Source organism: Boleophthalmus pectinirostris, unplaced genomic scaffold, assembly GCF_026225935.1.
Source record: "Boleophthalmus pectinirostris isolate CB_2022bp ecotype Guang Dong unplaced genomic scaffold, ASM2622593v1 HiC_scaffold_10, whole genome shotgun sequence".
NCBI classification, from domain to species: domain Eukaryota; kingdom Metazoa; phylum Chordata; class Actinopteri; order Gobiiformes; family Gobiidae; genus Boleophthalmus; species Boleophthalmus pectinirostris.
The window spans coordinates 19,623,308-19,646,764 of record NW_026570971.1 but is presented as its reverse complement, the minus strand read 5'-3'; the positions used below and the strand labels follow the sequence as shown (position 1 = coordinate 19,646,764).

At 38.4% G+C, this 23,457-nt stretch overlaps 2 protein-coding genes across 2 annotated transcripts; one reads left to right on the top strand and one right to left on the bottom strand.

Annotated features, from left to right (window-relative positions):
- Nucleotides 1–93: 93 nt before the first annotated feature.
- Nucleotides 94–19,018, top strand: LOC110155364 (zinc finger MYM-type protein 4-like). The gene is made up of 29 exons (XM_055155114.1): nt 94–396; nt 1,123–1,618; nt 1,756–1,802; nt 1,976–2,119; nt 2,197–2,260; nt 2,338–2,594; nt 2,680–2,804; nt 8,161–8,353; nt 8,420–8,632; nt 8,713–8,863; nt 8,945–9,060; nt 9,143–9,439; nt 9,536–9,686; nt 9,871–10,025; nt 10,103–10,280; nt 10,867–10,910; nt 10,985–11,120; nt 11,428–11,883; nt 13,207–13,343; nt 14,299–14,395; nt 14,471–14,644; nt 14,730–14,776; nt 14,869–14,995; nt 15,082–15,233; nt 15,313–15,427; nt 17,303–17,554; nt 17,634–17,739; nt 17,967–18,035; nt 18,117–19,018. The coding sequence occupies exons 1-29, from the start codon at nt 355–357 to the stop codon at nt 18,223–18,225; spliced, it is 4,650 nt and encodes a 1,549-aa protein (XP_055011089.1). The 5' UTR covers nt 94–354; the 3' UTR covers nt 18,226–19,018.
- A 959-nt stretch (nt 19,019–19,977) lies between these two features.
- On the bottom strand, nt 19,978–23,008 carry LOC110155218 (tubulin beta-4B chain). The gene is made up of 7 exons (XM_020919281.2): nt 22,856–23,008; nt 22,542–22,650; nt 22,101–22,211; nt 21,773–22,017; nt 21,369–21,691; nt 20,761–21,105; nt 19,978–20,657 (listed from the first exon to the last, which is right to left on the bottom strand). Exons 1-7 carry the CDS (start codon nt 22,910–22,912, stop codon nt 20,513–20,515), a joined length of 1,335 nt encoding a protein of 444 aa, XP_020774940.1. The 5' UTR covers nt 22,913–23,008; the 3' UTR covers nt 19,978–20,512.
- Nucleotides 23,009–23,457: the final 449 nt, after the last annotated feature.

Below are 23,457 nucleotides of genomic sequence, written 5' to 3'. Positions count from 1 at the left end.
GCGCGACTATTTTTGTTTTACGGTAAGACCACATCTATATAGACTGCCCTCTGCTGGTTCGGCGAAATAAAACATAAAACGTGTGCAGTCAAAAGAAACGTTGAAAAGCGCAACACGATGATTGAAAATGTATATTTTAATTCATCTCTTTTAAACTAACAACTTTGCTTCCCCCTTTCCAAGAAAATTTAAACACTCGCCGCTGTTTTTATTGTTATAGCTATGTGAATATTTACAAGTTTTCAACTGATAAGTCACATATTTTGCAGCCTCTGAGTCGCCTGCGCACACAGCCCAAAGCCCGCTGTCCTTTGCGGTGGGTGGATTGTTTAGCGTCTGCGGCATAATTAAAACATGGCGGAGTCGGAGGAGGAATTGAGGCTTAAGCGAATAAAGGTACAAATAAAGCACACTGTAGTTTAGTTTAGCATATACACTTACAAGGTTCTATGTAAAATGCATGTTGAGTTATTTATTGTGCAACCAGCCTGTACTGACGGGCATCAAATCGGATGTCCAGATGTGTAAGTGTGTGCTAGCTAAAGCTAGCTAGCATTGGTTGGCTAGAGCTAACAACTAAATAGTGTTCATGCATCTTGCTCCCACAAACAACATCTTTTATGAAGGAACAATTATAAACGCACATCGTGAACCAAATACATAGAATATTACATTAATTGCATCAATAATTTCGTCTATTAAACATAAACTGAGCTGTGTTGTGGACAAAAGAATGTATTGTAAATGGAGATGTTAGCCTAATTGTATCCTTGCTTATAGGGGCTTTTTGTGGCCGAGTGCATATAACAACTTTAACTTAATATCACATTATATAGTGCTTTGGCAGCATCAATGTCAGCACTGAAAAAGCCATTCTCTTGGTTTGGAATTTGTCAGGATAACATGGAGGATGCATGCACCTATAGTGTAGCAATGCCCCCCCCAAATATGTGTCTTAATCGTGACATAATGACTCAGTCATTTTGGCCCTGTGCAGGTTTGTTTTTTATGTGTATCAGAGCACAAAATAATGGTTGTATTGTAATACAATGGTTCACTTTGGTAACATTGGTGATCTATATGTACCATTAATATAATTGCATTCTATATTTTCATATGCAGGAGGAAGATGAGCGCATGTCCAGAATGTTTGATGAAGTCATGGGGCTTGGAGACTTTGCAGACTCCTCTATAGGTTCAGGCTCTTCATCGAAAAGTGGTCAAGATGAGTCGAAAGTTGTAGAAAAAGATCAGCAACTTGGTGAACAGGACAGCTGCAGCCGACGAGAAGAAAAGATGGATGAGGATGTGGATGAGTTATTTCCGAGCATAGCGTCCTTTTCGTCTGAACCTTCTTTTACTGCAGGAGCTAATGCAGAAAGTGGTGGGGCAGCCCTTGACAATGCGATGGATGCACCTCCGCCGACTGGTGTCGAGGATGATGATGATGACTGGGACTTTAACTTTCCACTTAAAAGTGATCAGTCAAAAGGGGGCAAATCTGAAACCCAAAGTGAAACCTTTCCAGGAGATTCAAGAGAGGCAGAGGACAATGGGAGCATTAGTTCTGCATCTACAACTGCTTCTTCAGTGGCACGTGAAGATGAGAATGGCCAAGGTAATAGAGCTGTCTTCATTTGAATTAGTTGTTGTGTGGAGTTTAAAATCTACTAATAGGCAATATACTATAGAAATTATGCTGTTATATGCTAATTACTTTGATACATGTATTTGAAATACTGTAATTGTTTTCAGGTGTTGCAGAAAGAAGTTCAGAGACAGATGACAGCCAACAGGAACCGGTGAGAACATGGCCAGATATTTTATTTGAAAATTGTCCCAACAACTCACTGTAAAGAATTCTTAACATTAAAAAAAAAAAAAATAAAATTCTACAAATAATTTTACATATTTATTACTATTTAGCTTACCACAAATGTACAAAATAACAATGTATTTATTTGTCTTGTTATAGCCACAGGCAGCTCCCCCAGACAACGTTAATCCGCCTCTGTCTCCTAATGTGAACATCAAAGAAGAGCCCATAGATGAGGAGTATGATGCTGCATTGTTGCCCCAGAACTCCATCAAAGATATCAAAGAAGAACTAGAGCAGGAGGTGAGTATTGGATATAATTTAAGATATTTACTGCCAGGTCTTTTTTTTTTTTTTAACTTTATATGTTTTTCTTTAAGGAGGAGCTCAGGATCAGTTCAGTGTTTTCTGTGGGTGGAAGCAACGCTTTTGCACATCCATCTGGTGAATTATTGAGCAGGGTTAGACTATTATCAATCACTTTTCAATTATGATTCATTTTTTCTGTGTTATGTTTTTAGTGGCAGCACCAGTGCCAGTTCCAGCACCAGTTCCAGCACCAGTTCCAGCACCAGTTCCAGCACCGACTCAACCTACCCCAGCGACAATTTTTCTTCCAGGGAGAGGTACAGTGCCCCAGGTCATAGCTCCTGCCCCTGCCAGAGCACCTGTACCAGTTCTAAATACTGTACCTGCTGCCCCAACAACGACAATGCCCCCCCGTCCTCCTCCACCACCTACTGTAGCTGGTGGTGTGCGCTGTAGTGGATGTTCAAAGGTACTGTCGTAATATAGTAAATATAATACTGTCTTTAATCAATTTATTTTGTTGCATTTAATATAATCAACTTTTATGTGTTCAGATTCTAATGAAAGGTCAAACAGCATTCCAAAGAAAAGGGTCAACACAGCTCTTCTGCTCCACAGTCTGTCTGACTGGACACTTGCCTTTAGTCACCAAAAACCGAACCTGTTTTCAATGCTACAAGTAAGTTTAAAATATTATTTTTAACATGTACCAACTTGATACACTTTGATATAACGTATTGGTGTGTGGAATATCAATATACTAGTGATGGGCAAATGAGACAGAGCTCCGGAGCACGTCTCGTTCTTTCTGAAACAAATTGCTCCAGAACACTGCCTCGGAGCTCGTCTCACAGCAGCCACTCACGTGACCAAAGTGTCGAAGTGTCGGTCCCTCCCCCTCCGGCTTCACTCTCTGTGTCAATCGCTTCAGTGTATTGAAGCGTTTCATTGGCTCAGCGAATGTTTCGCTCTGCGAATGGTTCAGAGTGTTCAGCGCACTTCCATGGATTGACAAGTGCTAAACTGCTACAGTATAAACAATGCACCAATAGTTCTTAAAAATGTTGGGTAGTAAGGAGTATTGTGTGACGTTAGTGGTGATTTTGGTGACTTTTGGCGACTTTTGGCATTTGTTTCATTTTCAATGGCATCTACAAGTGGAAAAAAGCGATCCATGGTTTGGGATCACTTTGATCTAATTCCACCTAATAAGGTAACCTATTTTCTTATTTACAGCATGATATTTATGTTGCTCTTTACATATTATTTTAAATCATCATTATTATTGTTGTTGTTAGATACGGTGTATGCTCTGCACACAAGTATTGTCTTACGCTAACAATACTTCATCGATGCTGAGACACCTGCGTGCTAGGCACAATACTGACCAGAGCCAGCAGTCCACCACAGTCCCTGGCAGCAGTGGCCATTATCCTGACAGTAAGTTATATATTTATGTCAATTATATTCCCATAATTTATGTGACTGTTTTTTAATATAAAGGCTAGATATTAAGTAAGTATAGAGTTCTCATATGAACACACTTCTTTTACAGTGTCTAAAAAGAAGATGTTAGATGAGGCCATTGTTGATTATTAAAGATGGCCAACCATTTTCTATGGTTGAAGGAGAGGGATTCACCAACCTGATGAAAATATTGGATCCTTTGTACAAAGTTCCATGCCGCAAAACTGTAAAAACAATGGTGGAAGAACGCTACCAACAAAACAAAAAGAAGGCCGAAGAAGATTTAAAGAAAGCTTCTGCTGTCAGTTTGACAGCAGACATGTGGACATCCAGAAATATGGATGCATACCTGGGTGTGACCTGTCATTATCTTTCTGACGACCTTGAATTATCAACTGTACTTTTAGGAGTACAGTACTTTTCTGTGACCCACACAGCAGCTCATATTGCAGAAGCAGTATCGACAATCTTTGCCGAGTGGGGAATAACCGATAAAGTGTGTGCCATGGTTACTGATGGGGCCCGCAACATTGTGGCAAGTGTTAATCGTTTATCAATTCAAAATATTCATTGTTTTGCTCACTTGTTGAATCTTGTTGTAAAAAAATCTATTTCCCAAACGTCCGAGCTGGATACAATGCGCAGCAAAGCTCGCAAAATTGTTGGCCACTTTAAATCAAACTGTACAGCAAAGGAAAAGCTGGCTATCACTCAATCCAACATGGGAATGCCACAGTTGAAGCTGGTCCAGGAGGTAGAAACCAGGTGGAATAGCACCTTTGCCATGTTTCAAAGTATGTATGAGCAGAGGGAACCACTAGGCGCTGCCCTTGCATCCCTGACATCAACGTCCAACTTGACATCATTTAGCGCTGAGGATTATGATGCAATAAACCAGTGTTTAAAGGTGTTAAGGCCATTCAACCAAACAACAGTGGAGCTGTCTGGGGAGACCAGAGTATCGGGGTCTAAAGTCATACCCATTACAAAAATGTTAACTCACGTAATTACTGTTGAGTGTACCCAAATGGATGATGGTGTTGGAGCTACACTAGCCACCCACCTAAAAAATAATCTAAAAGAGAAAATGAGCGGCTTGGAGAAAGTCACCTCCCTGTCGTTGGCAACTGTACTGGATCCACGTTTCAAAGAAGTTGCATTTTGCAGCCCATCCAATGCACAGGCTGCTGTTGAGAGACTGTCACGGGAATGTGCCAGCTTGATTGAACTCAGGACTCGGGGTGAAGTTCAACCACAGACCTCTCCAGCCCCAAGTGACGATGACAATCTGTGGGCTTTACTGGACAGCCATGCTGTTGCTCAGCAAACCAGCCCTGCATCTGACAGTGCTACTGAAGAAATCCAAAGGTAGTGTTTCAGCTGACACTTGTGCTATTCATCAAGGTTATATATGGTGTACACATTTTATGCTTTTCTATCTTGCTTTCTAGATACTTGAAGGAACAACATATTCCCAGATGCGAGGACCCCTTAAAATACTGGGAATCACATAAAATACAATATCCTAATCTGTGGAGACTGGCTCAAAAATATCTTTGTATACCGGCATCCTCTGTTCCATGTGAGAGAATTTTTTCCAAAGCTGGTGAGTTAGTGAGTCAAAGAAGATGTAGACTAAAGCCTTCAACTGTGGAAAAACTTCTATTTCTTAATAAAAACATGTGATATATAAATTGTTGTATTTCTTTTTTAAATGTTCAAAATAGAATATATACTATTTATGACTTCTAATAAAATAGAGTTTTGGGTTCCCAAATCATGGGTTGTGTGCTGGTTTGCAATTGTTAAATTTGTCCACTAGAGGTCAGTGTTTCTTCAAGGCCTCAGACACGTCGAACTAGTGATGGGCGAATGGAGCCTCGTGAAGCATTGGCACCTCCGTCGCAATATTGTCTCAAATGGTTCGACGTGTCTGAGGCCTTGGAGAAAGACTGACCTCTAGTGGACAAATTTAACCATTGCAAACCAGCACTCAATCCATGATTTGGGAACCCAAAACTCTATTTTATTAGAAGTCATAAATAGTATATATTCTATTTTGAACATTTAAAAAAGAAATACAACAATTTATATATCACATGTTTGTTTGTTTTTATTATTAAGAAATAGAAGTTTTTCCACAGTTGAAGGCTTTAGTCTACATCTTCTTTGGCTCACTAACTCATCAGCTTTGGAAAAAATTCTCTCACATGGAACAGAGGATGCCGGTATACAAAGATATTTTTGAGCCAGTCTCCACAGATTAGGATATTGTATTTTAAGAGGACCTCGCATCTGGGAATTTGTTGTTCCTTCAAGTATCTAGAAAGCAAGATAGAAAAGCATAAAATGTGTACACCATATATAACCTTGATGAATAGCACAAGTGTCAGCTGATACACTACCTTTGGATTTCTTCAGTGGCACTGTCAGATGCAGGGCTGGTTTGCTGAGCAACAGCATGGCTGTCCAGTAAAGCCCACAGATTGTCATCGTCACTTGGGGCTGGAGAGATCTGTGGTTGAACTTCACCCCGAGTCCTGAGTTCAATCAAGCTGGCACATTCCCGTGACAGTCTCTCAACAGCAGCCTGTGCATTGGATGGGCTGCAAAATGCAACTTCTTTGAAACGTGGATCCAGTACAGTTGCCAACGACAGGGAGGTGACTTTCTCCAAGCCGCTCATTTTCTCTTTTAGATTATTTTTTAGGTGGGTGGCTAGTGTAGCTCCAACACCATCATCCATTTGGGTACACTCAACAGTAATTACGTGAGTTAACATTTTTGTAATGGGTATGACTTTAGACCCCGATACTCTGGTCTCCCCAGACATCTCCACTGTTGTTTGGTTGAATGGCCTTAACACCTTTAAGCACTGGTTTATTGCATCATAATCCTCAGCGCTAAATGATGTCAAGTTGGACGTTGATGTCAGGGATGCAAGGGCAGCGCCTAGTAGTTCCCTCTGCTCATACATACTTTGAAACATGGCAAAGGTGCTATTCCACCTGGTTTCTATCTCCTGGACCAGCTTCAGCTGTGGCATGCCCATGTTGGATTGAGTGATAGCCAGCTTTTCCTTTGCTGTACAGTTTGATTTAAAGTGGCCAACAATTTTGCGAGCTTTGCTGCGCATTGTATCCAGCTCGGACATTTGGGAAATAGATTTTTTTACAACAAGATTCAACAAGTGAGCAAAACAATGAATATTTTGAATTGATAAACGATTAACACTTGCCACAATGTTGCGGGCCCCATCAGTAACCATGGCACACACTTGATCGGCTATTCCCCACTCAGCCAAGATTGGCGATCCTGCTTCTGCAATATGAGCTGCTGTGTGGGTCACGGGAAAGTACTGTACTCCTAAAAGTACAGTTGATAATTCAAGGTCGTCAGAAAGATAATGACAGGTCACACCCAGGTATGCATCCATATTTCTGGATGTCCACATGTCTGCTGTCAAACTGACAGCAGAAGCTTTCTTTAAATCTTCTTCGGCCTTCTTTTTGTTTTGTTGGTAGCGTTCTTCCACCATTGTTTTTACAGTTTTGCAGCATGGAACTTTGTACAAAGGATCCAATATTTTCATCAGGTTGGTGAATCCCTCTCCTTCAACCATAGAAAACGGTTGGCCATCTTTAATAATCATGTCAACAATGGCCTCATCTAACATCTTCTTTTTAGACACTGTAAAAGAAGTGTGTTCATATGAGAACTCTATACTTACTTAATATCTAGCCTTTATATTAAAAAACAGTCACATAATTTATGGGAATATAATTGAAATAAATATATAACTTACTGTCAGGATAATGGCCACTGTTGCCAGGGATTGTGGTGGACTGCTGGCTCTGGTCAGTATTGTGCCTAGCACGCAAGTGTCTCAGCATCGATGAAGTATTGTTAACGTAAGACAATACTTGTGTGCAGAGCATACACCGTATCTAACAACAACAATAATAATGATGATTTAAAATAATATGTAAAGAGCAACATAAATAGCATGCTGTAAATAAGAAAATAGGTTACCTTATTAGGTAGAATTAGATCAAAGTGATCTCAAACCATGGATCGCTTTTTCCACTTGTAGATGCCATTGAAAATGAAACAAATGCCAAAAGTCACTAAAATCACCACTAATGTCACACAATACTCCTCATTACCCAACATTTTTAAGAACTATTGATGCATTGTTTATACTGTAGCAGTTTAGCTCTTGTCAATCCATGGAAGTGCGCTGAACACTCTGAATCAATCGCAGAGCAAAACATTCGCTGAGCCAATGAAACGCTTCAATACACTGAAGCGATTGACACAGAGAGCGAAGCAGTAAGGGGAGGGACCGACACTTTGACACTTTGGTCACGTGAGTGGCTGCTGCGAGACAAATTTTGTTTCAGAAAGAACGAGACGTGCTCTGGAGCTCTGACTCATTTGCCCATCACTACGTCGAACCATTTGAGACAATATTGCGACTGAGGTGTCAGTGCTTTACGAGACTCCATTCGCCCATCACTACAATATACAATTCTGTTGTTTTTAATATTATATTTTGTGATTTTCAGGGACATTGCAAATCCAAGGGAGATGGTCACAGTTTCAGCAGAAAACAACACGTTAATGAACTTTTGTGGGCAGTTTTGTCTGTCTGTGTACAGAAGTAAAAAGAAAAAGACTGAAACAGACAAGTTTCCTGATAAGAAGCAAACCATCTTACCCGACAAACCCCTGTGCAGCGTGTGCAAACTACCTAACAAGGTAACTTAAAACTTTATTTCTTTGTTGTTTCGTTTGTGATCTTGTTTGATTGATTCTCTTTTCCAGATTGAGCATGAGGTTAATCATCAAGGCGCTCTATACAAGCTATGCAGCAATGCTTGCTTTTTGTCTTTCCGAAAGATGAAGCAGTTAGCTTTGAATTGTTGTGAAGGCTGTGGACTCTACTGCAACAGTAACTCTGGTTCCTGTCAAACACTCATGGTTGATAAGTCTGAACTAAATTTCTGTGGTCCAACATGCATCAGCACTTACAAACAAGTATGCATTTTTGCCTTTGTTGTTGGAAAAAAATTAAAAAAAATAAATAAATTGAACTGATAAATTTCTTCTTTACACAGACCTGCAGAAAAACTGCTGAATGTGCCTGCTGCCATAAGGTGGCTGTAGTATCTGCAACTGTCATGGAAATGGACCAAAAGGGAAAAGTTCAACTTTATTGTTCGACATTGTGTGTTGAAAATAGTCGACCACCAAAGCACGTACTTAGTGGTAAATTAAGCTACTAGTTACTTTTTCATTAATCTATTGTGAGAAACTTATTTTAATTGCATGTTTTATTTTTCCTTTTAGATACTGCTTTTCCTTGTGGCCAATGTAATGTATCAGCAGTTCCACAGTATCATCTTGCCATGGTGGATGGAACTATACGAAACTTTTGCTCACTTGATTGTGTTACTACATACCGGGTAAAACCAGTTTAAAGATGCTAGATTATTCGATGGTTAATTTTTATTGTTATAAATATTTTTAATTACTCTTGTATTACAGAAATCTAAACATACAAACCTTCCAAATGGAACTTCAGCCCCCAAAGAAATGCCTGTAAAAGATGGCACAAACCATACATCTACAAGAGAAAGCATTTCAAGTTCTAAAGACACGTGCTCTCTCAATATTAACCACTCCCATCAGCCGCTTATTGTACCTTCAGCTAACAAGTCAGAAATTCCAGCTGTCTCTGAACCAGAGCAAAATCTGACTAAATCTGACCTACATAAAGTCCAACTGTCTTGTGAAAACTGTAAAAATCTATTCAGATCCAAACCACAGCTATTGAGTCACCAGGTAGGTTGACCTGCAGTTTATATGCCTTGTAGGTTGACATATATTTTTTATTGTATTTTTGTGATTATTACATAAAGAACTATCCTATTTTTTCAGGGTAGTATTTCAATATTCTGCAGCAATGCATGCTGCTTTGAGTATAAAACACAGAAGAATATTGTGGCATTTTGCCAAAACTGCAAAAAGGAAAAAGTGCTTTATGAAATGATAAGCAACAACGAAGAAGATGTGTCTTTGTGCAGTGAAAGTAAGAAAACAAATCCAAGAGAACACACTTTGTTTTAACTGTGTGGTATTCAACTTTAAAAGGTTGCTTGTGCCATCTAGTGGTAGTACCATCAAATTGTGTAAAGCACGTGCTGTAAAAATATTCTTGTTCTAAGTTATGTCAGTGTTACTCATAGAAAACCTTTTGCTTTCTTGTCTTTTAGATTGTAAACAACTTTTCCAGCAATCCTTTTTGGATAATCCATGTAGCTACTGCTCCAGGTTCTCCAGCAAAAATGTACAGAGTCATTATTGTGGGCAAATGAAAGGATTTTGTAAACCCTACTGCATGTCCAAGTACACCGTGCGTTACTATGGGGTGAGGCTGGACACAGTGGAACACGGCACTTTGTTGATTATTATGACATTGAAGTTTACCTTGTCCTCTGAAAACAGATGGCCCGCTGTGACAACTGCAGGAAGCAGGGCTATATGACTGAAAACCTGCAATGTATGGGCTCAGTGAGGAACTTCTGTGACTTGCCCTGCCTTCTTCAGTATTGCCACATACATTTTGATAAAGGAACACATTCCTTAAGCAATGGGACGGGCCCAGTGCCTCCTAAACTCAATGGTAATTATGAACGCACCTTTCACGTGTACCGCTCACTCTGCATTGAGGACACAATACTTTGACTGATCCTAAGCGTAACAATAAACAATAATTAATAATTGCCCAAGTTTAACCTAAATCAGACCAAGGACCTCACATCTCCATTAAAAAAAAAAAACTTAAATTAAGATTGGACTTGTTCTTTTTTACTTATTGATTTAATATAATAGTTATTAACTTGTTAGAATTTCAGAAATTTGGGTTGTATTTTTTTTTATCATTAAAATTAATTGCAAGAATTTGCAGTAGTTACCACAATGCACACATGAGGCTTAGAAGAAGGGAATGTCCACTCTTGTATTTTGACTCATGGTTGTGTTGTGTTTCACACTGTACTTGGTCACAATCTCCCATACTTAAGAATCAGGTAGTTCAGCATCTCAGTCCTGTGCAGATCAGAAACTAGACAAACCACTTTTGGAAAGGCAAGGGAACAAATCAAGTAAGGGCTAAAATGACTACAATTTATTTCCACGCTGTATGTCTATTGGCCATAAGTTTATGTCAGTGTTTAATTTGCAAATGTTAATCACTTTTGCTTGTTTAGGAACTCCTGCTCAGTCTGATGAAATCATCAAGAACTTTGATCACGTACGTTTCTACTGTGTGTATTTGATTCAAATTGTGCAAAACCGTTAAATATTTCATTATCATTATCTATAAAGGCCAGTACCCAGACTGTTGGCCCACATGTGCCTATGCCTCGTCGACGGCCAATGAAAAATAAGACCATTCTCTGTCGCCCAATCACAATGGACCAAGAGGTTTCTTGCCAGCTACTGTGCCCTCCTGATTCTACAGGTAATTATAGTAGACAGTGTATATAGCGGTAAAAATAAAGTAAATTTATTTTTATGACACAGTGTTCTTAAATGTCAAACATATTACCCCAAGATCGTGCATGCAAAGATTGTCCATTAATTTGAAAGTAGAAATTAACACATAATTTAAATTGCACTTTTGTTATGTATTTGTTAAACCACTTTCCCCTGCACTTAAACTGCATAAAGTAATTTGTTAAATAGTAACTTGTAAGGTTTTCTTAGTTTACGTTGGTCTGCTCATCATTCATTATGACTCACAAGCAGCGTTTTACCAATTGTACCAGCTCCACTCGATACCAAGCTGCCCTTGAAGTCCATGGCAGATGTATCTACCTCTACGCCAGCGTCACCAAGTCTTCTGGAAGACGGCGAAACATGCACGGGTCTGCCTGCACGCCTTTCTGGACGCCATTTTCTAGGCACAAGAGATTCTACTACCAGCTGCAAGGTCTGCTCACCTCAACCTGTCACATGTAAGAGAAAGAGAACTGAAGAAGAGGAACCAGAGGAGCGGAAGAGACCGAAGCTTGAAGAAAATATCCTCAAGGAGAATTTAGAGAATGAAAACAAGGAGGAAGAAGACTGTGATGTAAAAGTTCTGAAGGGACAAACCACATATTATTGTAAGACATGTTCGGGAGAGCCCAGCCTCTGCCCAGTGCCATGTTTTGAACTCTACCACACAAGACTAATCTACAGAGCAGTGCAAGAACTGAAAACACATGAGGATCCTTCAGATTAACAGATGATATTATAGTTTTTGCCAAACATTTGAATGGCACTCCCAGTTTAGAGCTCAGAAACTGATTCATTGACCATGTAGGGTTTATTTTTGTTCACACACCTTTAAATTTGCCTTAATTCCGCAGTGATCACAGTTGACTGAAGTTTGCATTCAGGTGGTATACACAACTGTAAAGTACTGAAACTTTGCTCCAAGGAAAAGCCTGAGACTAACTGTACATCTGTGGGTACAAGATATTCTGTTTGTGACCTAAATCTTAAAATGAAAGAAACCGGTGGTGTTGACCCGTACTTTGTCTTTTTCTGAACAAACAAGAGCTGATCTGTGCAATTTTACCAATGTCTCATGAGCATCCACAACACTAATGGCATTCCCTCAGTCCAAATGAAAATACCTGAAATTTAAAACACAGTGCTCATTTATTGTATTGTATTGTGTTCTTTAAAATAAAGTTTAACTATTTGTACGAGATTCTTCAATCACATTTTGATTGCTGAATAAAATCTGACATTTCTGTAGTGTTTGACATTGTTCTTGCACTGAAAAATATAAGATAAAATGCACACAGTAAAATGTATGAAGCTTTTCCTTAAATTCCATTTTAATTTTGATAGCAACACTACATTTCTCCCAGTGAATGTTTGGAGTAGATTGGTGTATCACCCGAGTATAGCTGAGGCTTGTTCTTTATACTTTTTTCCATGTAGGTATTTATTTTTATGTTAGTACATTTTATGTAGTTTGAAAATGAACATGTTAGGTGAAAAGTCTATTTAAATTTTAATTGTAGAAAATAAAAATAAAAAATGTTAACATGGTCTTAGTGTTTGACCTATAATCCTATTTTATAATTTTATTATGTTTGTATATGAGAATTTATTTAAGGAAGTGTATTTTGCAACATGTTAGCATTAATTATATCTCAGTTTTTATCAGAAGTTAAATTTAATCTAATTTATGCATGATTTTGACTCCAGCAGACTAAGCTATGTTGCAATATTATGTAATGTATTCTCTTACAATACTTGACTTTATCATAATTGATCCAAAGGTTGTTATATTATTAAAGAGGATTCAACAGTTGTCACATGGAGCAAGCTTTTGTTCAAATACCTTCCTTTGAAACATTTTTATAGATTACAGCAACAAGGATGTTTCTTTGCATTTAGAATATCAGTTTCATATACCTATAAACTTGGACTATTCAGTATTTTCCAAATGGCCTCAGATGACATGAAAAGAACAGAAGGTTACTCTAAGGTTTTGAGACAAAGAGTACAAAAAAACAAATATTAAAATATGAAACATTATTTTGTAGATGTTCTGCCTCCGCCCCTGACAGAAGAGGAGAAAGTGAAGTATGTGATGGTCCCAGTCCCTGTGCCCGTTTTCATCCCTGTTCCTCTGAACATGTACTCTCAGCACACCCCTGTCCCAGTGCCAATGCCTGTACCAGTAAGTCTGCCCACCTTCAGTTAGTTAACTTGCACAGGAGCAGTAAAAAGTACAGTTAAAGGTGCACTCTATAACGTTTCAGTTGGTCACCAAGGAGATGTTATTGTTTTGTATGTTTATAGTGTTTATTTGATTACAGGTGTTTTAATTGTGTTAGTCTATAGATATGTTTAATGCAATACTGTGGAACATTCCTGGCAAAACAGTCTCTTAAAGGTGCATTGTGTAACTTTTCTTGTGAGGGTCTGCCACCTGCTTTTCTCCATGGAGATGTTATTGCTTTGTCAGTAATATTTCACAGTGGCTTTAAACCTTTTTGTCATCATGGAGACCAAACCAGACCAAATCAAATCTCTATTTTTGAGCAATAAAGCCACCTGTAATTGAATAAATGTAAGCTATTGTCATAATGTGGAACATTGAAACAAAAAGGTGACGGACTAAATGAAAAGTTACATAATGCACCTTTAAGTAAAAGGCACCTGTTCTTAATTTAATGGGTTTTATTATCTTTAGCAGGGGTGTCAAACTCAAATTCACAGAGGACCAAAATTAAAAACTGGGATTAAATCTTGGGCCAAACTAAATATTTATTGAAAAATTTCAACAACACCTGCATATTTTCTCTTCTTTTGAGATATGTAATGTTAAACCTTTACTTATTAAAATAAATGTTTAATAATTTAACATTTAATAATTTTGCTTAAACATTGAATCCAGAACAAACATAATTTTAAAATAATAACAAAATTTTAAGTAAATAATGTCTCTGTAGCCTATCTGTAGCCAGCGGGCTAGCTCTGATAAATATTTGATATGATCTTGTGGGCCAAATATAATTATATTGCGGGCCAAATTTGGCACCCGGGCCTGAGTTTGACATGTCTGATCTATAGCATATGACTGAAAAAGTGAAAGAAAGTTCTTTGATTAATTCTATATTTGTTCTTCTCAGGTTCCAGTGCCCATGGTCGTCCCTCCACAGAAAAAAGAAATGACAGATACTGCTGTCCAGTTTGAGGAGGAACCCACGAGAGAAAACACCCTCCTCTGACACAGGTAGGCAATTATTTATATGAATCTATGACTGCACTACAACATTTGAATACTGCATTTGTGTGCTTCAGATGAGAATGGAAATTGTGATAAACCAGAGCCACACTCCAGTAGCCCCATTCCTGTCACTGATAATGTCAATGAGCACGAACAAACCACCACTACAAATGACTTTGCTTTAACCAGGTTAGAATTTGAAAATCCCACATCACCTGCCATGGATTTAGAGCTGGGTGTTCCATTTGGTGAGTGCTTTGTTTAATATGCTTGTGTGCATGTTTCCAAATTTGAATGACAAAGTAGTTAAAAATTTGCTTTTCATTGTTTTAGCGTTAGATAAGAAAGGTTTTGCTCGGCGAGGAGTCAAGAGGAAAAGGGTAGGACTTATGCCATTGACCATGATCTACAGTATATTAAGAATATGATTGTTATTTTATATAATATTTGTATACTTTTTGTCTACTTTTAGTCTCAAACACAAACTGCTTCAGGGAGTGACAATGCAACTGAGTCTCCATCCATAAAGCTAAACCATGAAAATGGGATCAATGCCTGGAAAAGCTGGGTCAGGCAGTGCAACAACAATTTACCAAATGGTGACACTTACTTTTAAATATATTTTTTCCAAAGCCATCTGGCCTTAATAAATGTTGATGTTTTGGTTTGTGTTTTCTTCTTTTAGAAAGCTCTTTGGACATTAAAGAAGACATTTTTCTTTGCGATTCCAGTCACCTCAGCTTGGCTCTGTGTCGCTTCATTAGAGAAGTACGGAGGCCCAATGGGGACATGTACAGCCCAGACAGCATATTCTACCTGTGTCTGAGTATACAACAGGTGAACATCCCAAGACAATATGCAGTTCATAACAGCCATTTTTTAATCACTAATGTGTATTTGATTTGTATTTTGACAGTATTTATTTATGAAAGGCCGGACAGAAAACATCTTTAACGAAAAGCTGTATAGTCAGTTTGCCTCTGATATTACAGACATGCTCAAGCATTGGAAGCCCACCCTCTCAGACAGCGGTAAGAGGACAGACTTTTAGTTTGAGGTGGGCAATATGATGATAAAACTGAATCACCATCAGAGTTCTTTGTTTAATGCAATAGGCTCTGTGCACAGAGCCTATTGCTGTGTCACTTTTATTAAAATCATAAAACATAAAATAAACACCCTCTTAAAATTCTAAATAATTATATTAAAGTCTACCCAATATTTTTTATATGTAGAATACTTCACATTGTGGTGTTTTAATATTTATTTTTATCAAAACTCTTTGTTGATTCTACTAGTACTTAACTGACATCAATAATCAGTTGAGAAGAAAATTACTGCAAGCCTACTGCCTGGAAAAGCAATGAAATCAACAGTGAACAGTGTACAGTGAACACATTGAGATATTACATCATCCTGAGGGACTGTTTACATGAGAATGATTGTGGATACAAACAACAAAATATTTTATTGGAAGTGGCTTTCATTTAGACGGTGACAGCGTTTTTGGGGCTTAAAAAATGCAAAAATTTGAATCCAGAGTGGAAAAGTTGAATACTCTCCACCGTATTGTTTCCATCTACACTGCCCAAGACGCAAAACTCTGGTCAGATCTGGTCATGTCGCGTATGCGTTTACGTCACATACATCACCACCTAGCGTCACCACCGAGCCGTCTGCCATGCATACCCAATCCAATTCCACACACGTTTGTGTCACCGTGTCCACGCAGATTTCCTCCCAAAAACGCTTGTCTAAACGCAGAATAAAAAGTGAAAACGCGACACCACTTTTGCGTCTTCTGTCATCATATAAATGTAGCCTGAGCCCACAGTCCACAAACTATTAAAATTCTAATTAATTGTAACAAGTCTACCCAGTTATTTTTATATATAGAATACTTCAGTTTGTGATGTTGTTTCAATACATATTTTGCTCAAAATTAACATTAGCTTTAGCATTGAGCCACAAATATCTCTCTTTCTAAACTCAGAAGAGTCCACGACTGAAGTTTTTGTTTGTATAGTTTTTAACATGTTGTCAGTGAAATCCACCCACAGTTCCCTGTTCACTGTCTTGGCTTAAAATATTTATTAGCACGACTCAGCAAAAATCCCATAGAGATAAAATTGGACAGGAAGTAGTGACGCTAACAGTAAAGCTGCCGTGCACATAGCCTATTGTATAAAATCAACCATTTCCCACCCACAGCTATTCAAGGGTTTCAGCTTCCTATTATATGCAGCATTTTGAGGACTTCCCCATTCAAACAGTATAATTAATATGTTGTTTTCAGTTGTTAATCGCTATGACAATGGTCCTGATTTTTCATAATTCTGAAAGCCTTGGGTTGGTCAGCCTTGGTCATGCTTGTGAAAAGTTTGATAATTCTTTTCATGAGCATGATTGATTAAAGGTGCATTGTGTACCTTTTCTGGTGGAGGGCTCATCAAATGCTTGCCTCCATGTAGATGTTATTGCTTTGTCTGGAATGTTTCACAGTATGCTATTAAACCTTTCTTTCACCATGGAAACCAAACCAGACTAAGTTACAGGTCAGATCAGTGCAGAGGCAACCCTGCCCACAGTTAGAATCAGTCTCAGTCTGTTTTTCTAGGTATTTTTGAGTTATAAAACCACCTGGGATTAAATAAATGTAAAGTAGGCCTGTTTAATGTCATACTGTGGAACATTTGAGGCAGAGCAACGGCATATCCACAGAATCAAGCAGGTGACATACCCCCAGCCAAAAAGTTACATAGTGTACCTTTAAATGCACTGACAAAGTCCATAGGTTATGATTAAATTGAAGTTGGGATCTAGGAAAATCATGTTATATATTATTTTTTGCCATATCGCCCACTCTTTATTTTGGTAAAAAGGAAACTTGACTGTACTTTTTACAGGTGCAGTGATTCCCTCTCTTGTTGAAGAGTCTTTTCTATGGGAGTGTAAGCAACTCGGGGCTTATTCTCCATTAGTGCTGTTGAACACATTGTTGTTCTTCTTCACCAAACACTTTGGTCTCATTACCGTGGACGACCATGCAAGCCTTTCTTTCACCGATGTCAGTTTATGCTCCAAGCCCTGCAGCAGAGCGGGCAATGTCTCCTACCTCCAATTTACCAGAGGAAGAGGGTCCATCCTGAATAAAACTGGTGTGCACTATGATATTAAGATTGACAATTAGTACAGTATATTACACTTTATTAATTTATGTTTTCTATACATTTAAAGAGGAGGGAAAACCTGAGAAGGAAGACAAAACAATAGAGTTGCTTGAAAATATGGCAAATCCTCTTCATTGTCCCGTCAGACTGTACGAGTTCTACCTCTCAAGATGGTGAGTGTCATGATCACACTTAAATAAATGCTTAAACCAAAAAGTCTTTAAATGTATTATATCTCCTTCTTGGCACTGCTTAAAAAATTTAAACTGACGACATATCAGAATCAGTTGCAGAAGAAAACTGCTGGAAAACTGGCAGGCTGGAAAAGCTATGAAATCTCAACCATCTTAATTAATAAAAATTCTTTTGTTAATAACTTCCTTTCTGCTTTTGTGAAAAGTGCGGAGATGTCATATCAAAGTTGGGGTCTGTTTTACGTGCAGCCTGAGCCCACTGTCCACACAGACAGGTCAGACAATGCATTTTTACACAATATTTAACTTTTCAGTGTCTTCAGTGAGGCTAATTCTCTCTCTCTGTCTTTTTCCAGCCCTGTTTGGTACACAGGTCAACCATTAGATAGAAACATACTCCAGAGCATGCTCACACGAATACTGGCTGTCCGAGAGGTCCATCAGCAACTACATAAACAACAATAGGTAATCAAGCATTTTTTTTTTTATGTGTTTTTTTAAGGAGTGGAAATATTATTTTCTTTTTATTTGGCCTTTTTTAATTTCTACATGTGCCCATTGTATTTTGGGGCAAATTAAGTGCATCCTTGAATAGTACTACTAGAACTATCCTTTTTACTACATGCCTCTCATACCATAATTGCTGGTATAAATATTTGATTCCAATTGATTTGTGGTTTCAAGAGATATACATATATTATCCGGATATGGAACAGTATTATAAAGGAGATTTATAGATTATATATAAACTTAGCTTTAAAAAAAAATAAATAATGATTTTAGATTTATTTTGTGTAGTTAGACAGTTTAACATACGAGGTTGTATTGAGGTTTTGCCTTGTTTTATCTTTTTATTCTGAACCATATAAATGCTGTTATACGGGACATTTTATAGATTTTTCTTTTTTACAGAAAAAGTGTAATATTTCTACCATGTAACATGTTTTGCATGTGAAGAGACACAATGTTTATCATGTACAAAACCTGTATTACTTCATTATTTCAGCTCTCATCAGTCACTACTGTATTGGTTCATGTTTACATTTACAAAGGCATCTTGGCATTCTTACAGAAATACTGATACATCTACTGGTTCAAATGAAATTGTTTTGTTGTATACAGCATATGGTTAAACTTTACACAAATTACAGCAATATTGGTGAGGATAATGGCAGCATGGACTATGTAATATTCAAAGTACATTTTGTGAATTTTATATAAAGCCTTTTGTATGAATGGTCAGTTGAATTTAACTTTACATGTGACTGGGTGTTTCTTTTGTTCATTAGAGATGATGGCCCCATTTTACAAAGGAGGCTCAATAAATCCTGGGTTTAAAAGTTAACTCAGAGTTAATCTCCCCTCAGACACACAAGTCTGAGTATTCTGTTTCACTAAACAGGTTTAGAACAGAGTTTTTAAAAACTCAGAAATAGTAAACCCTGCGTTTAGCAAAGGACATAAGGCTTTATCGATGAAGCCCAAAAAAGAGGATTCACGAAAGCAATTGTTAAACCAGTGGAGTCTGTGAAACATGCTTTGATAGATCAGTCAAGTTTAATATAAAAGAAATGAGAAGCACATTTTAAACTCATTTTAAACTATTTTAGTACAAAGATTCAAATAAGATTACTCAAAAGGCCTACAAACAGGTCTCCTTACAAAAAAAAAAATATATAGAATATAATTATCCATTGTAATTTATATAATATTTGAGAAATATATTTGAGAAAATAAATTAAACATTAAATTACCATTTGACTAAGATGGTGAATGCTGTGTAGCTTATTGAGTATTTTAAAATGTTAAAAGTGTACACAAATCAAACGTATGTATGTAGTAAGTATGATCCATGAAGCTAAAGATTTGCACTTCCCTACATGCTGTAGTGTGTGAGCTGATGAAACAAGTGTTTGAGTAAAATAAGTGTCAAATATAAATTAATACAATTCACTCACGACATCTGTTCCATCTGTGACTGACCAATCAGAGGTCTCCTTCAGGAGCACTCTGGTTAAGGGGAATAAAAAAATAAATAAAACTGTGGACCTGTTCAATTCACTGTTACCATGGTGAATGACTCAGGGTTTAGGTCAACTCTGTGAAACAGAGAAAACTCTGAGATGACTTCTTTTTGGGTTAACAAAGTTTGAGTTTGGACTAAACCTGCTTTTTGAAACAGGGCTGATAACTGAATTCAAAACATAACCAAGACGCTCAGAGTCATGATAGTTTATTCAAACAAGTGAGCAGCAAGTATCCACTGTAAAAATAGTACAAAGAAATTTACCTTTGATGCATATATCATGATTGAGTTTTATAATTTAATATTTTAAGTTATATCTTTGTAAATATAAAATGCATTGTTTTGAAGTTAGACACAGGACAAGAGTTTAAATCATTTATTTGGAAAGAACAGTAAAAGAAAACATTTAAAAATACGAGTGGAAAGAACGCATACTCTCGTCAAGGCTGGGAACTTTCTTAAGCTCTCCTCGGGGTCATATTGACCCAAAGACATTTTTTTCCTTCCCGCTCTCTTGGGGCGGGTCAATCAGACCCAAAATATTATTTTCTCTTCTGGCAAGAATTTATTTGAAAATAAATTTTTGGGTCTGACTGACCCGCCCCAAGAGAGCGGGAAGGAAAAAAAAAATCTTTGGGTCAATGTGACCCCGAGGAGAGCGTGAGGGTTAAAACTAACTTCAACAGCATTAACTTTTGCATAGTTAAGAAACATTCAAACAGACATTTAGGCCATATCTTCTTCCTCCTCTTCAAACTCGCCCTCCTCCTCTGCGGTGGCGTCCTGGTACTGCTGGTACTCAGACACCAGGTCATTCATGTTGCTCTCTGCCTCGGTGAACTCCATTTCATCCATGCCTTCTCCAGTGTACCTATCATCAACCAACTTATTACTCATCCTTGATTTCACAACATGTCAGAACTGGTTTGGGATTACTACAAATGGCAGTAATAAAATCCCTTCTATTTACTCACCAGTGAAGGAAAGCTTTGCGGCGGAACATCGCGGTGAACTGCTCAGAGATACGTTTGAACAGCTCCTGGATGGCTGTGCTGTTTCCTATGAAGGTGGCAGCCATTTTGAGGCCACGAGGGGGGATGTCACACACAGCAGTTTTGACGTTGTTGGGAATCCATTCCACAAAGTAGCTGCTGTTCTTGTTCTGCACGTTTAGCATCTGCTCGTCCACCTCCTTCATGGACATGCGGCCGCGGAAAATGGCGGCTACTGTGAGGTACCGGCCATGGCGAGGATCACAGGCCGCCATCATGTTCTTGGCATCAAACATCTGCTGCGTAAGCTCAGGGACGGTCAAAGCCCTGCAAGAAAAACAACTAACTTGAATTAAACATTGAGATGCGTAAATGGAGCTGTGTTGGAATAATTTGAATGTTTGTGCAAGATTTGCAAAAACTGGAGTGTCCCCTTTTAAGCTAGGATATAACTTTTGTGGATAATTTTACAGTCCACACTTTAACCTCAATCAACCAGATAGATTACAGAAATATAAGATTATTGTTATCAAAATAAAGACTATTCTTTAGGCAAGGATAACGTTTGTCCTCCATTTAAAACATTTCACCTGTACTGCTGACTGCCTCGGCTGGTCAAGGGGGCAAAGCCTGGCATGAAAAAGTGCAATCGAGGAAATGGCACCATGTTCACAGCCAGTTTCCTCAGATCGGCATTGAGCTGACCAGGGAAACGCAGGCAGGTGGTCACGCCGCTCATAGTGGCAGAGACTAGATGATTCAGGTCTCCATATGTTGGTGTAGTGAGCTTCAGGGTGCGAAAGCAGATGTCATACAGAGCCTCATTATCAATGCAGTAGGTTTCATCTGTGTTCTCGACCAGCTGGTGGACGGAAAGTGTAGCATTGTAAGGCTCCACCACAGTGTCAGACACCTGCCGTTTGAAAAGAGAAAGAGGAGAAAGTTACACATCGAGCATAGTCTTGTTCCATTCATTTAATTAAATTGTGAGTACCTTAGGTGAGGGCACTACGCTGAAAGTGTTCATGATACGGTCTGGATACTCTTCTCGGATTTTGCTGATTAGTAGGGTACCCATGCCAGAGCCTGTGCCTCCTCCCAGAGAGTGTGTGAGCTGAAAGCCCTGTAAGCAGTCACAGCTCTCTGCCTCTTTTCTCACCACATCCAGCACAGAGTCCACCAGCTCAGCTCCTTCTGTGTAGTGGCCTTTGGCCCAGTTGTTACCTGCCCCACTCTGACCTGTAAATATGACAATGAATAAGTAAGAACCTGGACCTTTACTTCACACTGTGAATTAAATTAAAAGACATTGATAACCTTACCAAAAACAAAGTTGTCTGGTCTGAAAATCTGACCAAATGGACCAGATCTTACAGAGTCCATTGTTCCTGGCTCCAAATCAACAAGAACTGCACGGGGGACATACTTTCCACCTGGGGTAAAATAAAGTAAAATTTAAACATTTTTTTAATTGTCACAATCTCAGTTCATAGCTCATGTAACAATGTTTTTAATTCTGTTTGGTAAGTGAAAGGAGTAACATGGTGTAATTTTCCTAAATTTTAATTCATGAGGGTCACCAAAGGTTGGCTGAGGATTTGTTGATTTCTTGTATCATAGAAACAATGTTATTATATAAACATAGCAACAGTATCTAGGAAGAAACCATTGTGTAGTATCCGGAATATTTAAAATCCTCTTCAACAATCCACAAATGACTGTTAACGGTCAGTATTACGTGGGATAAAACGCTTGGACCGCACCTGTTGCTTCGTTATAGTAGACGTTGATTCGCTCCAGTTGCAGGTCGCTGTCACCGTGGTATGTCCCGGACGGGTCGATGCCATGTTCATCACTTATCACCTCCCAGAACTGTAAACCAACAAATTACCAAAAGTGTCGACTGAGAATTATTTTGGTATTGCAAACTCAGCACTTGTGTGTTAAGACCCCCAGGCTGTTCTTATCTTGGCGCTTCTGTTCGAAGCTAGTTTAGCTTAGCAGCCCGCCCAAACCAAAATAGACAGATAATATTGCACAGTTCCGCTAGGATTATAAACAAAAGTTACATTCTGACCTTGGCTCCAATCTGATTACCGCACTGGCCCGCCTGCAAATGTACAATTTCTCTCATAATGACGAGTTAGAATCTTTCCAACAGTCTAACGATGACAGTCGCACTTTGGAGATCCAGTAACGGACTAACCTGAGAAGGTGAGAGCGGTTCCAAGTGCTCACAGCGGAGGAGTCTTATTGGGGCGGAGAAACGTCACTCAAAACAGTCCTGAAATTCTATTGGTTGAAACTTTTGCCCCTCACCTGTGATTGGACAAACATGATTTGTGAATGCCTACTTGGGTTTCCTTGGTAACGCAAAACAGAAAGTTGAAAATCCGGTTCTCTGGGTAACGGCCGAACGCTATGAACACTTTGAAAACAATGAGGAACCTGACTCTACATAATATGTCTGATCCTACTGCAAGATGAACCTAATAGATCCCAAAGAAAGCGTTAACATAATTGCAATTATTATGATTTGCAGTTTAGCTGTCCAGAAAAATAATAATAATAATTTAAAAAAAAAATACAAACACGTACAGCATTTTGATCAAGTAAATGTATGAATGCATTCATATTACGGAATAAAACATATCCAGCAGAGCCACTTTCTTGCTAAAC

Bases quoted from the DNA above. Each gene is read 5' to 3' on its own strand.
- LOC110155218 (XM_020919281.2), bottom strand. From the start codon at position 22,912: ATGAGAGAAATTGTACATTTGCAGGCGGGCCAGTGCGGTAATCAGATT. The intron at 22,212-22,541 runs GTGCGGTCCAAG...ATTTTACCCCAG, and splicing joins CTACTATAACGAAGCAACAG to GTGGAAAGTATGTCCCCCGT. The intron at 22,018-22,100 runs GTAAGGTTATCA...TCATATTTACAG, and splicing joins ACCAGACAACTTTGTTTTTG to GTCAGAGTGGGGCAGGTAAC.
- LOC110155364 (XM_055155114.1), top strand. From the start codon at position 355: ATGGCGGAGTCGGAGGAGGAATTGAGGCTTAAGCGAATAAAG. The intron at 9,061-9,142 runs GTAAAACCAGTT...CTTGTATTACAG, and splicing joins ATTGTGTTACTACATACCGG to AAATCTAAACATACAAACCT. The intron at 11,121-11,427 runs GTAATTATAGTA...CAATTGTACCAG, and splicing joins GTGCCCTCCTGATTCTACAG to CTCCACTCGATACCAAGCTG.